The sequence below is a fragment of the Drosophila takahashii genome, chromosome 2L, assembly GCF_030179915.1.
Source record: "Drosophila takahashii strain IR98-3 E-12201 chromosome 2L, DtakHiC1v2, whole genome shotgun sequence".
Classification (NCBI taxonomy): Eukaryota; Metazoa; Arthropoda; class Insecta; order Diptera; family Drosophilidae; genus Drosophila; species Drosophila takahashii.
The window spans coordinates 3,646,094-3,663,291 of record NC_091678.1 but is presented as its reverse complement, the minus strand read 5'-3'; the positions used below and the strand labels follow the sequence as shown (position 1 = coordinate 3,663,291).

General features: G+C 40.7%; 7 protein-coding genes across 8 annotated transcripts; 2 read left to right on the top strand and 5 right to left on the bottom strand.

The window, feature by feature from the left end:
* The first annotated feature begins 6 nt into the window (after positions 1-6).
* Positions 7-1,910, top strand: pie (pineapple eye). Its single transcript, XM_017148548.3, has 2 exons — positions 7-270; positions 330-1,910. The coding sequence occupies exons 1-2, from the start codon at positions 151-153 to the stop codon at positions 1,908-1,910; spliced, it is 1,701 nt and encodes a 566-aa protein (XP_017004037.2). The 5' UTR covers positions 7-150.
* A 94-nt stretch (positions 1,911-2,004) lies between these two features.
* On the bottom strand, positions 2,005-3,423 carry RfC3 (replication factor C subunit RfC3). Its single transcript, XM_017148509.3, has 6 exons — positions 3,284-3,423; positions 3,165-3,229; positions 2,655-3,105; positions 2,382-2,596; positions 2,250-2,327; positions 2,005-2,195 (listed from the first exon to the last, which is right to left on the bottom strand). Exons 1-6 carry the CDS (start codon positions 3,319-3,321, stop codon positions 2,044-2,046), a joined length of 999 nt encoding a protein of 332 aa, XP_017003998.2. The 5' UTR covers positions 3,322-3,423; the 3' UTR covers positions 2,005-2,043.
* A 195-nt stretch (positions 3,424-3,618) lies between these two features.
* Positions 3,619-8,397, bottom strand: Klp31E (kinesin-like protein 31E). The gene is made up of 13 exons (XM_017148663.3): positions 8,246-8,397; positions 7,753-7,821; positions 7,555-7,693; positions 7,067-7,494; positions 6,433-7,003; positions 6,024-6,366; positions 5,833-5,964; positions 5,583-5,774; positions 5,320-5,522; positions 4,277-5,259; positions 4,112-4,193; positions 3,913-4,048; positions 3,619-3,854 (listed from the first exon to the last, which is right to left on the bottom strand). Exons 2-12 carry the CDS (start codon positions 7,806-7,808, stop codon positions 4,028-4,030), a joined length of 3,150 nt encoding a protein of 1,049 aa, XP_017004152.2. The 5' UTR covers positions 7,809-7,821; positions 8,246-8,397; the 3' UTR covers positions 3,619-3,854; positions 3,913-4,027.
* Positions 8,398-8,994: 597 nt separating this feature from the next.
* Positions 8,995-11,923, top strand: LOC108062062 (prolyl endopeptidase). The gene is made up of 9 exons (XM_017148574.3): positions 8,995-9,155; positions 9,240-9,838; positions 9,894-10,036; positions 10,096-10,255; positions 10,312-10,431; positions 10,493-10,573; positions 10,631-11,022; positions 11,082-11,354; positions 11,419-11,923. The coding sequence occupies exons 1-9, from the start codon at positions 9,038-9,040 to the stop codon at positions 11,816-11,818; spliced, it is 2,286 nt and encodes a 761-aa protein (XP_017004063.2). The 5' UTR covers positions 8,995-9,037; the 3' UTR covers positions 11,819-11,923.
* Positions 11,924-12,139: 216 nt separating this feature from the next.
* Positions 12,140-14,305, bottom strand: RpS27A (ribosomal protein S27A). The gene is made up of 3 exons (XM_017148578.3): positions 14,215-14,305; positions 12,548-12,888; positions 12,140-12,367 (listed from the first exon to the last, which is right to left on the bottom strand). Exons 2-3 carry the CDS (start codon positions 12,866-12,868, stop codon positions 12,218-12,220), a joined length of 471 nt encoding a protein of 156 aa, XP_017004067.1. The 5' UTR covers positions 12,869-12,888; positions 14,215-14,305; the 3' UTR covers positions 12,140-12,217.
* On the bottom strand, positions 12,987-14,287 carry Ip259 (NSA2 ribosome biogenesis factor-like IP259). Of its 2 annotated transcripts, none has more exons than XM_017148575.3 (2): positions 14,215-14,287; positions 12,987-13,856 (listed from the first exon to the last, which is right to left on the bottom strand). In XM_017148575.3, exon 2 carries the CDS (start codon positions 13,826-13,828, stop codon positions 13,049-13,051), a length of 780 nt encoding a protein of 259 aa, XP_017004064.1. In that variant the 5' UTR covers positions 13,829-13,856; positions 14,215-14,287; the 3' UTR covers positions 12,987-13,048. The 2 variants fall into 2 exon arrangements, with proteins under 2 accessions (XP_017004064.1, XP_070072113.1); XM_070216012.1 differs by lacking the exon at positions 14,215-14,287 and adding an exon at positions 13,975-14,172.
* On the bottom strand, positions 13,831-16,944 carry Ir31a (Ionotropic receptor 31a). The gene is made up of 6 exons (XM_070213334.1): positions 16,803-16,944; positions 16,260-16,750; positions 15,371-16,198; positions 15,020-15,306; positions 14,571-14,710; positions 13,831-13,856 (listed from the first exon to the last, which is right to left on the bottom strand). Exons 1-6 carry the CDS (start codon positions 16,942-16,944, stop codon positions 13,831-13,833), a joined length of 1,914 nt encoding a protein of 637 aa, XP_070069435.1.
* Between the last annotated feature and the right edge of the window lie 254 nt (positions 16,945-17,198).

Below are 17,198 nucleotides of genomic sequence, written 5' to 3'. Positions count from 1 at the left end.
GTCTAAGCTGCGACTATCGATAGGTACGGAGGGTGTATTTGCTATGCTAGGATGGTGTCTCGGCTGTCGATAGGTTTGCTTACTTTTTAATTTACCATGAGCTGGCAACCCTGCTCCTAATATCGCGCAAAAATAAGTGAAATTTTTAAAATGGAAGTGGAGTTAAAAGAGCTGGCCAAGTGCGAAATTTGCCAATCCAAGGAGGTTGATGAGTTGGTCTTCGGCGAGTTTATGGTCCAACGGCAGCTGCACGTGCACTACTATTGCCTGGTAAGCGTATTGCATTGCTCAGTGGAGGAATATCACCCAGTAATTTTGATTTCTTTCAGCTCCTCTCAACCAATTTGCCGCAGCGCGGCAACGATTCCAGCGGAATTCTGGGCTTCCTGCTGCGCGACATCCGCGACGAGGCAGCTGCCGCCAAAAGGAGGAAGTGCTGCTACTGCACGAAGCCCTCGGCCAGCATTCAGTGCCACGGATGCAGCGCCTATTTCCATTTGAAGTGCGGCCATCACAACCACGGCGTCTTTGAGTTCACTGGCATGTATCACAGCTACTGCGACGCCTGCGCCCCGAAGGATGAGTATCAGCGGGAATTGGTGGCCCATCCGCCGGAGGAACGCATCTGCGACATTTGCCTGGTGCCCATTTACATGTTCAAGATGTTCAACATCACCTACGGCGACTGCTGTCGCCGGGGATTCGCCCACAAGAGCTGCATGCGTCGCTACGCCCTCATGTCGGGCTATTACCTCCGCTGCATTTGGTGTCGAGCGGAGAGCTTCAGGGATTCCATCCGCAAACAGTCGGTTTTCGTTCCAGATCGCGATGCCATGTGGGAGAAGCAGCCGAACGCCTACAGGGAGCTCCACGAGCGCAATTTGCGATGCGACGAGGTGAAATGCCTGTCGCAGAATGGGAGGTTCTACAACAAAAGCACCTGGTTGATTCTATCCTGCAAGCTGTGCGGCTGCACCGGTGCCCATTCCAAGTGCCTGGCAGGCAGCGTTCGACTGGCCAAAGGCACCGAGCCCACCGAATTCAAGTGCTCCACGTGCCAGGAACTGGAAAGGAATATAGCCGAGAGGCCTGCGCGCGACCTGGATGCTTCTGCTGTTGGTGCCGCCGCGGAGGACCATGTGAATGCCTCGTTTTATGTGAAAAAAATCGGACCAGCTGTGGCTAATCTCCCCGTGACGCAGGCTCCTGTCTTCTCCGAAGAGGATGACTGCGAAATGAGTTCCTCTAGTTGTTCCAGTTACATCACTGTGATTGCCAGTCAGCCGAAGGAAAAGGCTACTAAGGAGACGCCTACGCCAAATGTTGAGGTGTCGATCATCGAGATTCTCGATTCGACGCAGCCACAGGATGGAAACCAGATTACTGAAGGAGTAAATAAGGAGACGTCGGTAATCGAGATTTCCGATTCGACACAGTCACAGGATGCAAACCAGACCACTGAACCGGAAATAATGATTTATAAACCGCCACAGCCACAATCTTTAACAATGATTTCTGATTTATCGCAGGCAGATAATACAACCAATATTATTGACTCTTCACAGCAACAGCCGGTAAATGAGATTCCTGAATCGCAGCCACAGGATGGTCTCAAAGAAGATCCAAATACCCTACTGGTGCTACAGGAGTCCTACCGCTACGCCGACGAGCCCTACTACTACCTGGTCATCTACGAGTTTGATCAGGGGAAGTGCATTGGGACCTGCGTATTACGATTTAACGAGGACGACCCTCGCATTCAGGACAAATCGCAGGAGGCTTTGGAACGTGTGAAGATAAAACCAGAAGATGTATGGTGCCGTGACAAGAATACCGGCATCTTCGGGAAGGTCGATGAGTTCCTCAAAAAGTTTAGATCAGAGAATGTTAATGTGAATGTTAATTATTAATTTAACGTTTCTTACATCTTGTAATTAATAAAAATGTTGATTTTGTCTTATATTAAAAGTTAAAAAATAATAATTTTGTTTTATTTTTATTTATTTAATAATCTCTTATAGCCTATTGTTCAAAACTACACCTTTACTTCTCCATTGAAACCATATCGCGGCAGATGAAGAAGGCGGCCACCAGCGCTGCCGTTTGAGCAACTTCCGTGCATCCTTTGGCCAATCTTTCTTCGATTTGGGCCAGCTTCACAATAAGCTTGTTCATAACCGACATTGGCAATTCAACTGAAGGAAATAAATTACTCATTTAAAATCACTATGATATAGTCAAACACTTACGTCTCATGACAAACAAATGCAGTTCTGTTATGATGTCTTCCAACGCGAGACCTCTGGCATACTTTGCACTTTCCACAGCTGTGAAAAAGAAAACATTAGATGTGGATCTTTACATTCAGAGTGCAATCATACTTTTAAACGAGTCCTCCAAGCTGTTGCCAGATAGCAAGGCCTTCAAAATCTGCTCTATATCCTGTCTCAACGGGTAGCCCACGCACATATAGACATTATCCTCGTTGACCTTGTCGAATGCCATCACGGTACTTTGCAGAACGTTCAGAACCTTTCTCATATCGCCCTTGGCCAGAGTTAGAAGGGCCCGCTTTCCATCCTCAGTTATTTGAACACTAATAATATGGAAAGAATTAGTGAAATAGAGGAAGGATCGAAAGTTCAGAAACTTACGCCTCAGCCTCAATGATTTTCTCCAGTCGGGGCATCATCTGGTCCTGGGATAATGGGGCGAATCGGAAGCGGGTGCAACGCGACTGCAGGGCCGGAATGATTTTGCTGAGATAATTGCAAATCACACAAAAGCGCACATTGTCCGTATATTTCTCAATGATGCGACGCAGGGCGTTCTGGGCATCGTTGGTCATGGCATCGGCCTCGTCCAGAATGATCAGTTTGAAGGTGTCGCAGAAGATGGTTCGCGTGGAGGCAAAGTTGAGGATCTGACCCCGCACAATGCCAATTCCTCGGTCATCCGAGGCATTGAGCTCCAAAACCATGGACTTGAACTGCTGCGGCGAGTAAAGTTGACGGGCACAGGCCAGAATTGTGCTCGTCTTGCCCGTGCCAGGTGGACCATAGAAGAGTAAATGGGGCAGCTGCTTGCGGCTTATAAAGCGGGTTACTATAGGTAAATGTAGGCATTATTATAATCATATTATTTTACAAAACACCGAAGCTTACTTGTTGATATTATCTCCTCGTGAGATATCAAATCATCTAAACCACTGGGACGATATTTCTCCACCCTGAAATAGCCATTCAGATTACTTGTGGACCTTTAAGATCTAACTACAAATTACCAAGGCATGCGCACAGCGGGTCCATTCGTGTCCGTCATTTTTACAAGTTATTTATTTTGTGAAAAATACAATTAAATCCAAATCCAAGCCAAATGTTGCAGAAATGCCGGTAAAAAGCGATAGTTCGATAAATGTCAAGATAGCGGAACAATAATGGCGAGTCGTTGTGGAAATTGTTAGGGGTATTCCAATTATGTGACAATTTTTTTCTTTATTTTTAATTTTGTATTAAATGTGAGTGTTCAATTTAAATATTTATCTAAAAGAAATCCGAATGAAATACATGTTTTTTTTTATTAAAGTTTATTTGTATTTTGTTTTATTTTCAGCTTAACAAACGTTTGCCCTCAAAATTAAATTTAAAGTCAAGTTTATTCTTTTCATTCTAAGTATAACATGTGTGTAAATCTAATAAAATAATTTATTAATATATTATTATTATATTGTCTATAATTTGTTTAATTGTAATGGCTGGGAAGACACCAATTGCAAAAGACACTTTATTTTCCGAGGATCTCATCCTTAACATTATTAAAATAAAAGTGGTTTTTGATTTGAAAGTCTGCAAGAACTAATAAAAATATAATTTTATTTAAAATATATGTTAAAATTTAAACAGTTTAGCTTACCTTTCAAAATAATGGCCCTGTCTTTTGATTATTTGTTCGCTAGACGTTATAATTTGATATAATTTAAATTCCAGCAGCGGCTTGTGTTTTTATGACCTCATCTTCAAATGCATGATCACGTCATTTTATTATTAGTCTGGTGGATGAAATCATATTTGGCTTAAATGGTAAAAGGAATTTCAAAATAAGTACCACTTACCTGTTCTGGAAGTTCCATGTCTCCAAAAAGTAGATCTTGTCGCTTGGCAGTCCTTCTACGCACTTTGGGGCTTTTGTCAAACCTGTAAAAAAAATTAATTTAAAATTATTAATAGATAGTGATTAAATATTATGCATTTAGTATTATTTTTTTTGTAATTCTTACGGATCTGCATTTCCAAACGGTGAAGGACTTCTACTCGTCGTCCTCCGCATTTCCACGTGCGTAGAGTCCGACAATTTGTCATCCTGCGGGATGTCATATGTGGCGTTGCTTACTAACGACTTTTGAGAGCCTGGATTTACACTATTTACGAGGTTACTGCCCTTGAGATTTAGGGAATCAAATATGTCAGCTATATGCACATTACTATTTTGCGTTAGGAAATGTTGTAATATTTGCTGTTGAATGCTGCTTTCTTGCTTAGCCTCCTTCAGCAGCGATTCTTGCTCCTGTGAATGAGATTCGGCAATGGCCAAATTGCAGGACATTACTATGGAGCTGTCGGAGAACTTCTGAAGAATGAATTTAGCCTCCGCCACGGTTGAGACCTCGTCCAACAGGCTCTGAATCTTGTTTACATCGCTCTGCATGGTGTCTTTTGAATCCTCGAACTCCATTATAGCCTGCTGCACATGCTCTATATTCTCCTGAATATAACTTATGTTTGTTTTCAGATTGTCCACTTCGTTGAACTCATCAGTTCGCCTTTCGGCTCCCGAACTATTCTCCATTATGTTCAGCTCACGGGAGAGATCTTCTCGCTCCAAAATTAGTCGCTCCAGCTCCTTTTCCAACTGCGTGATTAGCTGCCTGTTTCTGGCCGCGTGTAATATGGTGCGATATAGATTTTCCCATCGATGTCGTGCGGCTCGAGAGGTGAAGCCATCCAGAGTGGCAATTTTCGAAGTCAGGTGAAGAGGTGCTCTTTGGCCGGACTTTCCCCTTTGACTTTTGCGAAGGGCAATAACTTCCTCGGTTTTTCGCTTTAGAATTTGCTCTTTTGCAGTCACTTTGGCCTCCAAAGATAATACGGCATTTTTCTGACGACGCTGTTCCTTTAATAACTGAGCAATTTCCTTGGATTTTCGACTGTCCTCTTCCTTGTGGCGACTGGTTTGTTGTGACATTTTTTTCATCAACTTAACCTGAGAAAATAAAGAGAATGTGATTGCAATAGTATACAGAATTAGAAGGTATTGCCTTACTTTTGTGAATTTCAATTCATTCAGCTCACTGCGCAGCGTATTTATCTTGACTTCGTGGGACTTGAGCTTTTGCTGTTGTCGAAGATGTTCTCTTTGGGCATTCTGCAATTTCTTGAGCTCGATTTGCATGTGGCTTATCTTGCCCTCATAATCTGTCTTCACTTTTTTCAAGCTATCCTTTGATGGAACTGATACAGATGAAGCTATAAAAATAACGAATATATAGACATTATTTAGACACTATTTTTGCATAATTTATTTACCCATATTTGCCAGAACATCGTCGCGTTCCTTTTGCGTGTTCTCGATTTTGCAATACAACACAGATAGTTTTTCTTCGTAGTGCATTCGCATTAGTTCACATCGCTCATTGGTCAACTCCAACTGTTCAATTAGCTTCGTTCTCATTTCGATATCGTTATCAATGGCTTCCAGGTCTTTTACTACTCCCTCTGCTGTGAATATTTTTAATTTTATTACCATTGTTCAATATATTTAATTAAGATTTCTTACCTTCCGAATCACTACTGTTAACTTCTGCTTCTTCGGAACTAACGTTTTGATTTTGTATTCCAGGCAATGAACGCGACATTAACATCTCCCTTTCCCTCTCCAAATCCCTTTTAGCCTTTGTTATTATATCACCTATAAAAATAATCAATATAAGTTGGTGTAAAGTATAGATTCCAAGTAATAATACATACCATCATAAACGGGCTTGGCGTTTCTGGGTGAATGTGCTGCCGAAATCTCCATTTGCTTACGATGCTCTTCAGACTCAATTAGTTTGGTCTGGAGTTGTTCGATCTCCAGCATATATTGTCCTACCACCTTTGTTAATTCAAAATCAGAGCTATCGTCACTAGTCCACTTATTGGAATCGAATTTTATCTTCAGTTCCGCATTCCTTTCGGTCAAAGTGACGACGGTGTTTTGTAACGACTTTAGGCGTTGCTGTAGTCGTTTGATTTCCGAAAGAAGCAACGTATTCTCGTTAAATGTATCCGAAATAGTTGTGTTTCCTTCGCAATCTACCACAAGCTTTCCCTATAGAAAATAAACACATTTTTGTTTAAAGAATTATTCCATTACTAAACAAAAGAAACACATTACCTGTTTGTATTCTAATAGCTCCATCTGCAATGCTGCAATTTCCCTACGCAGCTGGGATATCGTTCGAGAACTCTGATCTTGGTTTATCTTCACTTTGTTTTTAATATTTCGTGCTCGGTTGGCGTACTTCAAGGTGTTCAATGTTTCCATAAAATCCCTATCGCTTGGCGACACGCAGGCGATCATTAGAGTCTGACTATTGCCGCCCAAAGAGTCCTGAAGAAGGCGGGTCAGTTTCGAGTCCCGATAGGGTACGTGCAAAGCTCTCTTGGATTTATCTCCTAGCGCCGAAATGCAATTACCCAGGGCGAGAAGCCCGCAATTGATGGATATACCCTCGCGAGCCCTTTCTCCTGTGGCCTGAGTCCTTTTGAGCCTTTCGGAACCCGCTAGATCAACAAAATGAAACTTGGAAGTTAGGGTTTCCAAATCGTTATCCGAAACATTGTCATTAGGGGCGAGTAAACGTTGTCTGCGCACGAAAATCGTAAATAAAGCGTGGGATCTCGACGACTGATCGTTCATTTTCGTTGAAGCAGTGGTGCGAGCTAAAGCTCCTTGCTGAAGGTACCTAAAAATAATTAATTAAAAATAACATTACATACTTGAACCAATATCAATGAATTCCACTTACTTTAAGGCATCTTGCGGTTGGTAGATTGGCTTTATTGACGCCCCAGATATGGTTATTTGTCCGCTGGCGTCTTCGTGTATCTTAAAATTGCTATTTTTGTTAAATGGGTCCAACAGATCGAATATGTCCTCGTTGTATAATTCGATATACTGAACAGCCAGACTGAACTGCGGACTTCCACCAGCCGCTGGCAGTTCGGAGCTTGAGCTAGAGGCCTCCAGTTGTTCGATACCACTAAATATATGGCGAACCGCCCGTGGAATTATGCCAAGTAGAACGGACTCCGATGATTCGGATTCATGGTCGAAACCTGTGCCCATCGTATACGTCTTTCCAGATCCTGTTTGTCCGTAAGCCAGCACAGTGGCATTATAGCCATGCAGCGTACTATCCACCAATCGTTCCACGCATTCCGAATATATATCACACTAAAAATTATGGTAAAATAATTACAAACATTGGAGAAACTTGTAAGTTTCAAACTTTACCTGATTCGAATTAGTATCAAAGACATAGTCGAAAGTAAAGGCTTTGTCAGACCCTAGAAAAATCTGAGGCTCTCCAAAAGTTACTGTCGTACAGATGCGACACATATCTATTAGTTCTCTTGAGTTTTGAGGTCGAATTCTGAAATTCCATAATAAAGCTTTAAAAAACTTTGCTAAAAACAATAATATTTAACTTACCTGACAGCAACTCGTACTGTACTGTCCTTATTTACGAGGTCTACTTCGGAAATCATAATGTTTTTTGATCTAAAAATAATAATAATAAATTAAATTAAATCGAAGGACGGGCTTAAAAAACATCTTCGCAGAAACTCAAAAAAGACTAAGTTACAAGGTCACTTCTACTAAAATTGTTAAGTCAGCAAAAACAAATATGTAGAAAACCGTTACAATATCCCCCACTTATATTATTAACCGTAATCAATACTTAATTGCGCCCACATTCGTAATTAAGTATAAATATTGCATTTAGTAAATGAGTAACATTTTAACAAGTCAGTTAAGTTAATACATTCAAATGCAGCTAATGTTTGTTTATGTGTTCATACATACATACATTTGTGCCCACAAGTTGCTGACCAAGAAAAACATACATATGGAAATTAAATATGGGAAAAGTCAAATTCTCCTACGTAATTGGGGCGTAAAAAATAAAAACACAGGTACATACCGATCAAATAAAGTACTTCCTCCTTTCTAACAAATCAAATGAAATAATTCAGCGGCTATTTCCGATTCAATTCATAAGACACGGACGGTTTTGCTCGGTTGTGTTTATATTTCAACTTGACTCGTCCACAGAACATATGGTCTAACAGAGGTAATCTGTTCACGGGGCGATTAATTTTGAGCCACAGTTGTCTGTTCACACCTGCCATTAATTGATATTTTACATGGGGTATTCCTGCATGATTTTGTTAATGGTAAGTTCTATAAATAGACATGACTAGATGTTTACCATCAGAATAAATAAAAATTAGTCCGCTTTCTCTTTTGAATGTTGAAATAAGAGTATAAAACTACAGAATTCCATTTCTAGTTTTAAAACGTAAGCTTAGTTTAGCATCCGGACGAGAAAACGCCCCTCAGTTGAAACTGTAATATTAAATAATTTACATAAAGTTTCAATTGAGTTTAATAGAACATTGCGTCGACAGATGTTACTCATCTATGGGTTTTTAATTATTTAATTTTATCCTAAGAACGGTTGGATTTCATGTCGAAGAAGTACGGCTCGTTTCCAACGAAATTTAGTTTAACGGTAAATAAAATACACCCCGATAAGTCAGACTGCGTTCCTTTTATTAATTTTAATAGATAATAGTCGAAGCATCCTTAAATATCAGGTATAAGCTCACACCGATAGTGATGGCATTACAGTAGCCAAATGAACGGAGTGCCCCTGTTATTTATCGAAACCGACGAAAATTAGATTTCCATTTTTGCATTGATAATTTTGCAAATGCATACGAGCAAACTGCTTTATCGCCGAGGCCCATTGCTCTATCGCCGATTTTGCCAACTAATTGTTCCCAAAGCACTGCCCAGGAATTACATTCATCGAGAATTGCCTTTGACTTGTGAGTATACATTTAAATAGCCCGTGCGGTGTGATTACATGTGCTTCAAAGGGAAATAATTGATATACGTGTATATCTTGCAAGATACGAGAGCCATCATGTCAAGCACCTTGTCCAAAAAGCTCGCCTATCCAGTGGCACGAAAAGATGCAACTGTGGAGGAGGACTTCCACGGCACGCCGATAAAAGATGTGTACCGCTGGCTTGAGGATCCCGATTCGGCGGAAACCGAGGAGTTTGTCAACGCCCAGAACAACATAAGCCGGCCGTTCCTTGAAAATGGTGACGAGTGGAAGAAACTCAACGCCAAGCTGACCAAGCTGTGGAACTATCCCAAATACGGATGCCCCATGCGATATGGCGACTACTACTATTATTTCATGAACACTGGCCTGCAAAACCAGAGTGTCATGTATCAGCAGAAATCGCTGGGCGACGAAAGTGAAAGCAAAGTGTTTCTGGACCCGAACACCTTGTCCGAAGACGGTACGATTGCCCTGACCCAAAAGGCCTTCTCCGAAGATGGCAAGTACATGGCCTATGGATTGAGCGAAAGTGGTTCCGATTGGATCAAGATCCTCATTCGGGATGCCCAGACTGGTAAGGACTTAAGCGAAGTTCTCGAAAAGGTGAAGTTCTCCGAAATTTCGTGGACAAAAGACAATAAGGGATTCTTCTACGGTGTAAGTATGGAATGTCTTCCAAACAGCAGTCTTAATGAAAAATTGATTTATCCAGAGATACCCCGATCAAGATGGAAAAACTGATGGATCTGAGACTAAGCAAAATGAGAATCAAAAACTTTACTATCATCGCGTGGGAGAAAGTCAAGATAAGGATACCCTAGTGGTTGAGTTTCCCGAAGAACCTTCGTGGCGCATGTAAGAATCTATAAGAAGTCATTTAAGACCGGGATAATTATTTGTACTCTATTAACTAGCCAATCTACCGTCTCCGATTGCGGAAAATACTTGATTCTGGCCATTGTCAAGGATTGCCGTGATAATATTGTGTTCTATGCTGACCTGAAGCCAGGCGCAGAAATAAACTCCAAACTGAGTGTTAAGAAAATTGTGGAGAAATTCGAGGCGGACTATGATGTGAGTAAATGTCGGGAATTTCTACGAAATATATTCATCTTACGATCTATCTTCAGTACATAACCAACGAAGGCTCCAAAGTGTTCTTCCGTACAAATAAAAATGCACCAAATTATCAAGTTATTGCCATAGACTTCAATAAACCAGAGGAGGACAAATGGGAAACGCTCATAGCCGTGAGTTTAGATTGCTTTCACCCGCAGATAAGATTGTTTACTACGGATTTACCTTTTATAGGAGCACAACTCGGATGTTTTGGACTGGGTTAAGTGCGTTGATGCTGATAAGTTGCTCGTTTGCTACATTAGAGACGTGAAGGTAAATGTTCCAAAGAGATAATTAGTTTTTAGTGATCTCACTGTTTTATTTTTCCAGAGCGTCTTGCAAGTCAATTCCCTGAATGATGGAAAACTGCTGCGTGAATTTGACTTGGATATCGGCACCATTGTGGGAACCTCGGGAGAGAAGAAATATTCCGAGATATTCTACAACTTTTCATCCTTCTTGAACCCCGGCTCCATTTATCAATATGATTTCAAGACACCCGACCAGTCGCCTACAGTATTTCGCGAAATTAAGCTCAATTTGGAAGGTTTTCGCCGGGAAGACTACGCCGTCGAACAGATCTTCTACAAAAGCAAGGACGGCACCAAGGTGCCGATGTTTGTAATTAGGAAAAAAGCTGAGAGCATTGAGCCGCGACCTTGTCTTCTTTATGGCTACGGAGGCTTCAACATCAGCATGCTGCCATCCTTCGGACTCTCAGGGTATTGAGTATTTAGCTATATCTCGATTTGCCTTTGACTAAATCCCTGATTCTTTGCAGGCTTATGTTCATTGACACTTTTGATGGCGTGCTCGCCTATCCGAATCTGCGCGGTGGTGGCGAATATGGCGAGAAGTGGCACAACGGCGGCCGCCTGCTGAACAAGCAGAACGTATTCGACGACTTCCAAGCGGCTGCCGAGTACTTGATCGAAAATAATTACACAACCAAGGACCGTTTGGCAATCCAGGGAGGTTCCAATGGCGGACTTTTGGTCGGCTCTTGTATCAACCAACGTCCGGATTTGTTTGGAGCTGCTGTTGCTCAAGTTGGGTTCGTAAAGAGCCTTTCTAAGGTCTTAACTTATATAGTTAAATAAATTAAATGCTTTCCACAGAGTAATGGACATGTTGCGCTTCCACAAATTCACCATTGGACACGCCTGGTGCTCGGACTACGGCAACCCATCGGAGAAGGAGCACTTTGAGAATCTGTACAAGTTTTCGCCGCTGCATAATGTACACACTCCGAAGGGCCCCGAAACGGAATACCCGTCCACTTTGATCTTGACGGCCGACCACGATGATCGTGTCAGTCCCTTGCATTCGCTGAAATTCATTGCCGCCCTGCAGGAGGCTGTTCGCGATTCCGAGTTCCAAAACAACCCGGTTCTGTTGCGCGTCTATCAGAAGGCAGGCCATGGAGCTGGCAAACCCACCTCGAAGAGAATCGAGGAAGCCACCGATATTCTGACATTCTTGTCGAAGAGCCTGAACGTCGACAAAGTCAACGTTTGAGTGGTTAACCATAAATCAATTGCATTTCTCAAGGTTGAGTAAAAATTGCTTTTACAATGTATTCAATATTTTCACAATAAATTCTACACCTGAATGAGAATTATAGTTTCTACATATTTTACTTTCGGAATCAATTATTTAAAAGTAAATTTGGGTTTAAAAAATTGTATAAACTGGCCGATCGACTTCGAAAAAAAACATCCAAATCAAGATAATTAATCGAAACAATAAAAAAAAATAAAAATGCAATTAAATTCCTCTTAATTCTCCCCCTTTTTAAAGTATTTTCAACTAAATTATAAAATAAAAGACGTTATAAACTTCTGTGATTGAATTTATCATTCAATTACTACCTTTATTTGATTTCTGGAAACGTACATGTTGTTCTATGTAGCAGAATTACTTTTCCTCTGGTTTGCTGAAGACAAAGGTCAGGTTGCACTTGCCGCAGTAGTGACGATCTTCGTGGGCAGCCATGAAGACGCCGGCGCCGCAGTTCTCACCGGGGCACTCGCGACGGAGACGGTGGATCTTGCCGTTCTCGTCAACCTGGGAAAAAGAAACCATAAATAAGATTATTAAATGTTGAGCTCATACATGGCTTGTCTATATAGGGCACTGGGTGAAGTCACTCTGAGATCCAAATCTTAAGCGCAAGACCAAGACTCAAGAATTCCAAGAACAGATCAGAAAGTTTTCGGATGTCGGTAGATTGTTGTTTGTGTGTACCTTGTAGTATTTCAGGACAGCTAGCTTGACCTTCTTCCTCTTGTGCTTGATTTTCTTGGGGGTGGAGTAGTTCTTCTTCTTGCGCTTCTTGGCACCACCACGCAGGCGCAGCACCAAGTGCAAAGTGGACTCCTTCTGAATGTTATAGTCAGAGAGGGTGCGGCCATCTTCCAGCTGCTTGCCAGCGAAGATCAGACGCTGCTGATCTGGAGGAATTCCTTCTTTGTCCTGAATCTTGGCTTTGACATTTTCGATAGTATCCGAAGGTTCGACCTCAAGAGTGATGGTCTTGCCCGTGAGGGTCTTAACGAAGATCTGCATCTTGTGTTCCAGTCACCAAACTGCAAGAAATAAGAAAATGTAGATATAGAAACATATAAAGAATTATGGTAAGCTTATACTATAGAAAATATTTATAAAATTCAAACAATGTTCAACGTTATTTGTATATATGTTTGTTTATTAAGCCAAACTCTTAAACTAGGTAGCAAAATGTGTTGGTTAGACAAGCAGCACTGCATTGATAACGCCGTCGTTCTCCGGATTATTCGTGACCTGTGCGTATTTTCCCCAGACAACCTTGCCTGTTTGCGTTACCAATCCAAGTTCAGAGATGTTCACCTCGATCACGGTACCCTTTGTGATGACGCCCAAAGATGTGAACATGGGCGAGCTGGGGTTCTTCTTGACGCCGATGATGGGCAGATTGAAGGTGGCTTTCAGTTCGGGATGCGTCACGTGGGCCTTCTTCATGCGCAGACCCATGGGTCGGATGAAGCGTTCGAACTTTGGCGGCTTGCGGGTGAAGTTCTCGCCGACGAAGGTGACTTTTGTGACCATGCGCTTCCACGCCTTCCGCTTTGTCTTCCCCGTCTTCAGCACCTTGAAGACCTCGGCATCCGACTGGGCGCGCACTTTGGGAATGGGCACATCCCACTTGCCAGCCTTCTCCTTGCGCTTCTGCTTGATCATATTGGACAGGACCTTGGCGCTGGACTGGATGCCTCTGTCGAGCAGGTAGTGCGGCAGGGCTCCATCCTCGACCTTCTCCTCCTGCTTCTTGACCTTCTTCTCCTCGTGGGCCTGGATCTTCTTCTTGATCTGAATCTTTTCATTGCGTCGCTCCTTGTTGAAGAGCTTGGCCTTGATGCCGCGCAGCTTGCGAGCCTTGCGTGCCCGGTCCTTGGGAAGACGGGCTTCCTTCTTGCGCTTACGCTCCTCGTAATCCAATCGCCGGCCATACAGCTTGCGATGGCGCTCCATATACTCGTTCTGCGGCATGTTTAGTTGTTAATTCTGGAGACCAGTTCTGAAAATATTCATGTGGTTAATAACATGTGGAAAGAGAGGGAGTGTGCGAAATATGTTCCCCGGGGAAGCCTTAACCGGCCATCCACAGATAACTAATCGCGCGGAAGTTCACTTACCTTAATGTATAAATTTAAATATCACAAGATGTCTTTTTTTTCTTCACAAAATATTTTCAGCAATGTGAATTGCTTGTCAAAGTTACATGTGCACTGCAATTATTTTCATATTTTCCAATAAAAAGAGTCGTTTATTGCACTCGTAACAAGTTACAAGTGTAATAGGCTACTTTAGCTTTGTATTTATGCGTTTTAATTCACTTAAACGATAGTATAACTTCAACAACCCCTAAAACTTACCTTGCTTCGGCAACAGAATCAAAGGAAAGAAAGAACCACACATACAGCGTGACAGGAAACCGAAAAATTTGACGCAGGGTTGCATGTGGAGTTGGCATTTTATTTATTTTACGAGTTATTGAAATGGTAGGAACGCGTGGAATAAAACCTTTAAATAATAAAAAAGTGGAACAATTTCCAATATTTCATTATTTATTTTTTAATTATTTATATACGAATAATTAAAAGCCCCACAACTTTGCTAGGCCTAGATGCTCATACAATTTCTCCATACACAAAAGTAGCAAAGATGCTATTGTTCCACCTGTGAGAAAATTAATTTTTAAAAAATGTTACCAATTGTTTAAAATATTTACCAATCAATATAACAAATGCTGGTAGCACTCCTGACAAGCTTACAGGATAAACAGTGTATAGTGATTGGCATGCCGGTTTTTTAATTTGCCGCCTTCGAAGAATGCGTTCCACAAATCCTTTCTCTTGGGCATTACACATACTATAAAAAATATTTTAATTTTTATTCAATAATGTTTGAAACCAATTGTTTATAATCTTATTTTAAGGATAAGCTGTTTTCATATTGTAGATAAGAGCATAACATAAATATCAATCTTAAGGGAATGGTTTAGAATTTTGAAAGATGTGAAACACTAAATTCCACTGTGAATATTTACTAACAGCTGATATAACTTACTCTCTTATCGATAGAAACTCATATAAGTGCGCTTTTACTATTATTTTAGGATCAGCTGTTTGTATTTTGAAGATAAGAGTATAATATAAATATATAAATGGTTTTTCTTACGCAGTTCGAAATATTTCAGTGTACTGGCTGTTCTTATGTAAAATCCAATTCATAATTTCCACTTCCATTAGACCGGAGACTTCACGCAGATCACAGATTTCATTAGCATCGAAAAATTCAGCTATAACCGGGTAAGCGTCAACTACTTCACAATGAAACGCAAAACCGCCAGCTTTAAGGTATGGAACAGCTTCTTCAATATGACTAAAAATAGCCAATTCATTTGAACCTCGTGAAGAAGACAGTTTTTTCTCAATCAATCTTGTAATGGATCGATTTTGACTTTCCTTTCGAGTAAAAATGGGGTGTAATTGATATAAAATAATCAAAATACTTTTTAAGTTTACTTACTCGAAATAAGACTTTGTAGTATCCAATGTCTTCAAAAGATATTTTCAAAGGACTTGCCGTTATCTCATCAACACTTGCTGGACCTTGATCTGAAGAGCTTAGAAGTCCTCCCACAACAGAAGACGTATAATAATTGTACATTACAAGAGAGAATAAAAATAAGGTCATTACAAGAAATCGAACAGAACGATCTTTTGGATTTGGGTCCAATCCCTGTTGACAACAGGCTCCGAAGGTCTGCAGAATTCGCTCGATGCAAGTGGTTTTAATGCTAGGATTATCCTTAACCGCGTTAGGTGCAGCTTCCATTTTCTGACTGGAACCTTCTGTTTTTTGGGAGATATCTCGTCTATGTAAAAGCTTGCTGTCTATAACTTCAAATAGCACCCAAATTATGCTGAAAGCAGCAAGGGTTAAAAGGCAGAAGAACCATACTCTGTCGCTAAATGGTGATAGAAAGTTCCCACTTTTTCCATGAGTGTCCAAGTCTGCAGTATAGCGGTATAAAAACGCAGTCTCAAATTTCCAACTTTGATGTATTATATCAAACTCTGCAAATCGATTAATACGATTAAATGCTCCGGATGCGGCAATATCCGCCTCATTTCGCATAATTATTCCCAAGAGACCAAGCCGAAAGGTAGTGTTTCCCAGCCGTCCAGCCCATCCCCTAGAATTCCGAAAATTAACGGTGAAATTGAAACGGTCTCTCAAAAGTCCCAAAAGTTCGTAATGATACTTTATAAATGCGGCCACTCCAGCATCTTTTGTGGGTCGCGAAAGAATTGATTCAATTTGTTCATTTGTAATTATATCCTCCTTATCGATCTATTATAAAATAAATTGTACAAAGCTTTAGGTTTAATTTTAGTCTATAAATAAAACTTACAACACTTGCTCCTCTTAAGGTAATTCCATTAAATTGTCCGCGAAAATCAATACTTTGCAGATGAAAAATATCGCACACTATATTCAATGTATCATTTATTAGTGTTCCTATCAAATGTATTTCCAACTTCGATTTCAAATGTCTTCCTTTGGAATGAATATCCCAATATGCGTATCCGTCATCGGTTTTATTTACATACGTTATCTGAGCGTTTGGGCCGACATAATTCAGTTTTAATGGAAATAATGATTGAACGTCAAGGTCAACACCCCAGAGGAACCATTGGTAGGTTTTATTAAAAAATCTATTTTCAGAGGCTTCGAAAAGAAGATCAGTTGTTCCACTACACCTTGCATTTACCAGTATTGAAGTTCGAGCATGACATTCTCTTGTTAATAAAGTTGGTAGGGAGTAAGTTTGGTTCATGTTAAGATGTACGACACTAACAAATTGGTTTTTTTCCATCAATGCAATAGTCGTTTCTTCAAAGTCTAACAATCATTCAGTTTATTTTATTATGTTGCTTAATGAGTATTTTCTTACCTTTAATCGAACACACAAACAAGATGGCATGGTTGGTTTTAACCAAGTTTACAACGAAGTTGGTTAAAACGGATATCTCCATATCCAGGCTTACTTCACCTGCAGCTACTGCCAAAATAAACAAACAGAATGAGGTTTTCATTTTACTAGTTTATGTCCTGCCGAGCATTTTATACCCTTTTATAGCAAGCTGTTTAGTTTGATTGACAGCGTGAATAGCTGGTGGTAATGACCAAGTGTAATTTCAATTATGCCATAATTTGTCACTTATTATGAAGAATTAAATTACCTCAACAAGGATTTAAAGTGTAGCCGTGATTGACAAGTGAAATTAGTTTATAAAATTTTAATGAGACAGTAAACTGTTCCCATCAGTTAGGATACAACTTACACTTT

What these genes read in the sequence shown, in the direction of transcription:
- Klp31E (XM_017148663.3), bottom strand. Translation starts at nt 7,808, where the DNA reads ATGATTTCCGAAGTAGACCTCGTAAATAAGGACAGTACAGTACGAGTT. An exon ending in CGCCAAGCCCGTTTATGATG is followed by an intron (nt 5,965 to 6,023) that starts GTATGTATTATT and finishes TTATTTTTATAG; the next exon opens with GTGATATAATAACAAAGGCT. An exon ending in ACATGGAACTTCCAGAACAG is followed by an intron (nt 4,049 to 4,111) that starts GTAAGTGGTACT and finishes TTCATCCACCAG; the next exon opens with ACTAATAATAAAATGACGTG.
- RfC3 (XM_017148509.3), bottom strand. Translation starts at nt 3,321, where the DNA reads ATGACGGACACGAATGGACCCGCTGTGCGCATGCCTTG. An exon ending in CCCGCTGTGCGCATGCCTTG is followed by an intron (nt 3,230 to 3,283) that starts GTAATTTGTAGT and finishes TGGCTATTTCAG; the next exon opens with GGTGGAGAAATATCGTCCCA. An exon ending in CTTGGAGGACTCGTTTAAAA is followed by an intron (nt 2,328 to 2,381) that starts GTATGATTGCAC and finishes TCTTTTTCACAG; the next exon opens with CTGTGGAAAGTGCAAAGTAT.
- pie (XM_017148548.3), top strand. Translation starts at nt 151, where the DNA reads ATGGAAGTGGAGTTAAAAGAGCTGGCCAAGTGCGAAATTTGCCAATCC. An exon ending in ACGTGCACTACTATTGCCTG is followed by an intron (nt 271 to 329) that starts GTAAGCGTATTG and finishes GATTTCTTTCAG; the next exon opens with CTCCTCTCAACCAATTTGCC.
- Ir31a (XM_070213334.1), bottom strand. Translation starts at nt 16,944, where the DNA reads ATGAAAACCTCATTCTGTTTGTTTATTTTGGCAGTAGCTGCAGGTGAA. An exon ending in GTTTGTGTGTTCGATTAAAG is followed by an intron (nt 16,751 to 16,802) that starts GTAAGAAAATAC and finishes AATGATTGTTAG; the next exon opens with ACTTTGAAGAAACGACTATT. An exon ending in AGCATTTGTTATATTGATTG is followed by an intron (nt 13,857 to 14,570) that starts GTAAATATTTTA and finishes GAATATTTTCAG; the next exon opens with AACTGGTCTCCAGAATTAAC.
- LOC108062062 (XM_017148574.3), top strand. Translation starts at nt 9,038, where the DNA reads ATGCATACGAGCAAACTGCTTTATCGCCGAGGCCCATTGCTCTATCGC. An exon ending in TCGAGAATTGCCTTTGACTT is followed by an intron (nt 9,156 to 9,239) that starts GTGAGTATACAT and finishes ATATCTTGCAAG; the next exon opens with ATACGAGAGCCATCATGTCA. An exon ending in AATTCGAGGCGGACTATGAT is followed by an intron (nt 10,256 to 10,311) that starts GTGAGTAAATGT and finishes ATCTATCTTCAG; the next exon opens with TACATAACCAACGAAGGCTC.
- Ip259 (XM_017148575.3), bottom strand. Translation starts at nt 13,828, where the DNA reads ATGCCGCAGAACGAGTATATGGAGCGCCATCGCAAGCTGTATGGCCGG.
- RpS27A (XM_017148578.3), bottom strand. Translation starts at nt 12,868, where the DNA reads ATGCAGATCTTCGTTAAGACCCTCACGGGCAAGACCATCACTCTTGAG. An exon ending in CTGTCCTGAAATACTACAAG is followed by an intron (nt 12,368 to 12,547) that starts GTACACACAAAC and finishes TCTTTTTCCCAG; the next exon opens with GTTGACGAGAACGGCAAGAT.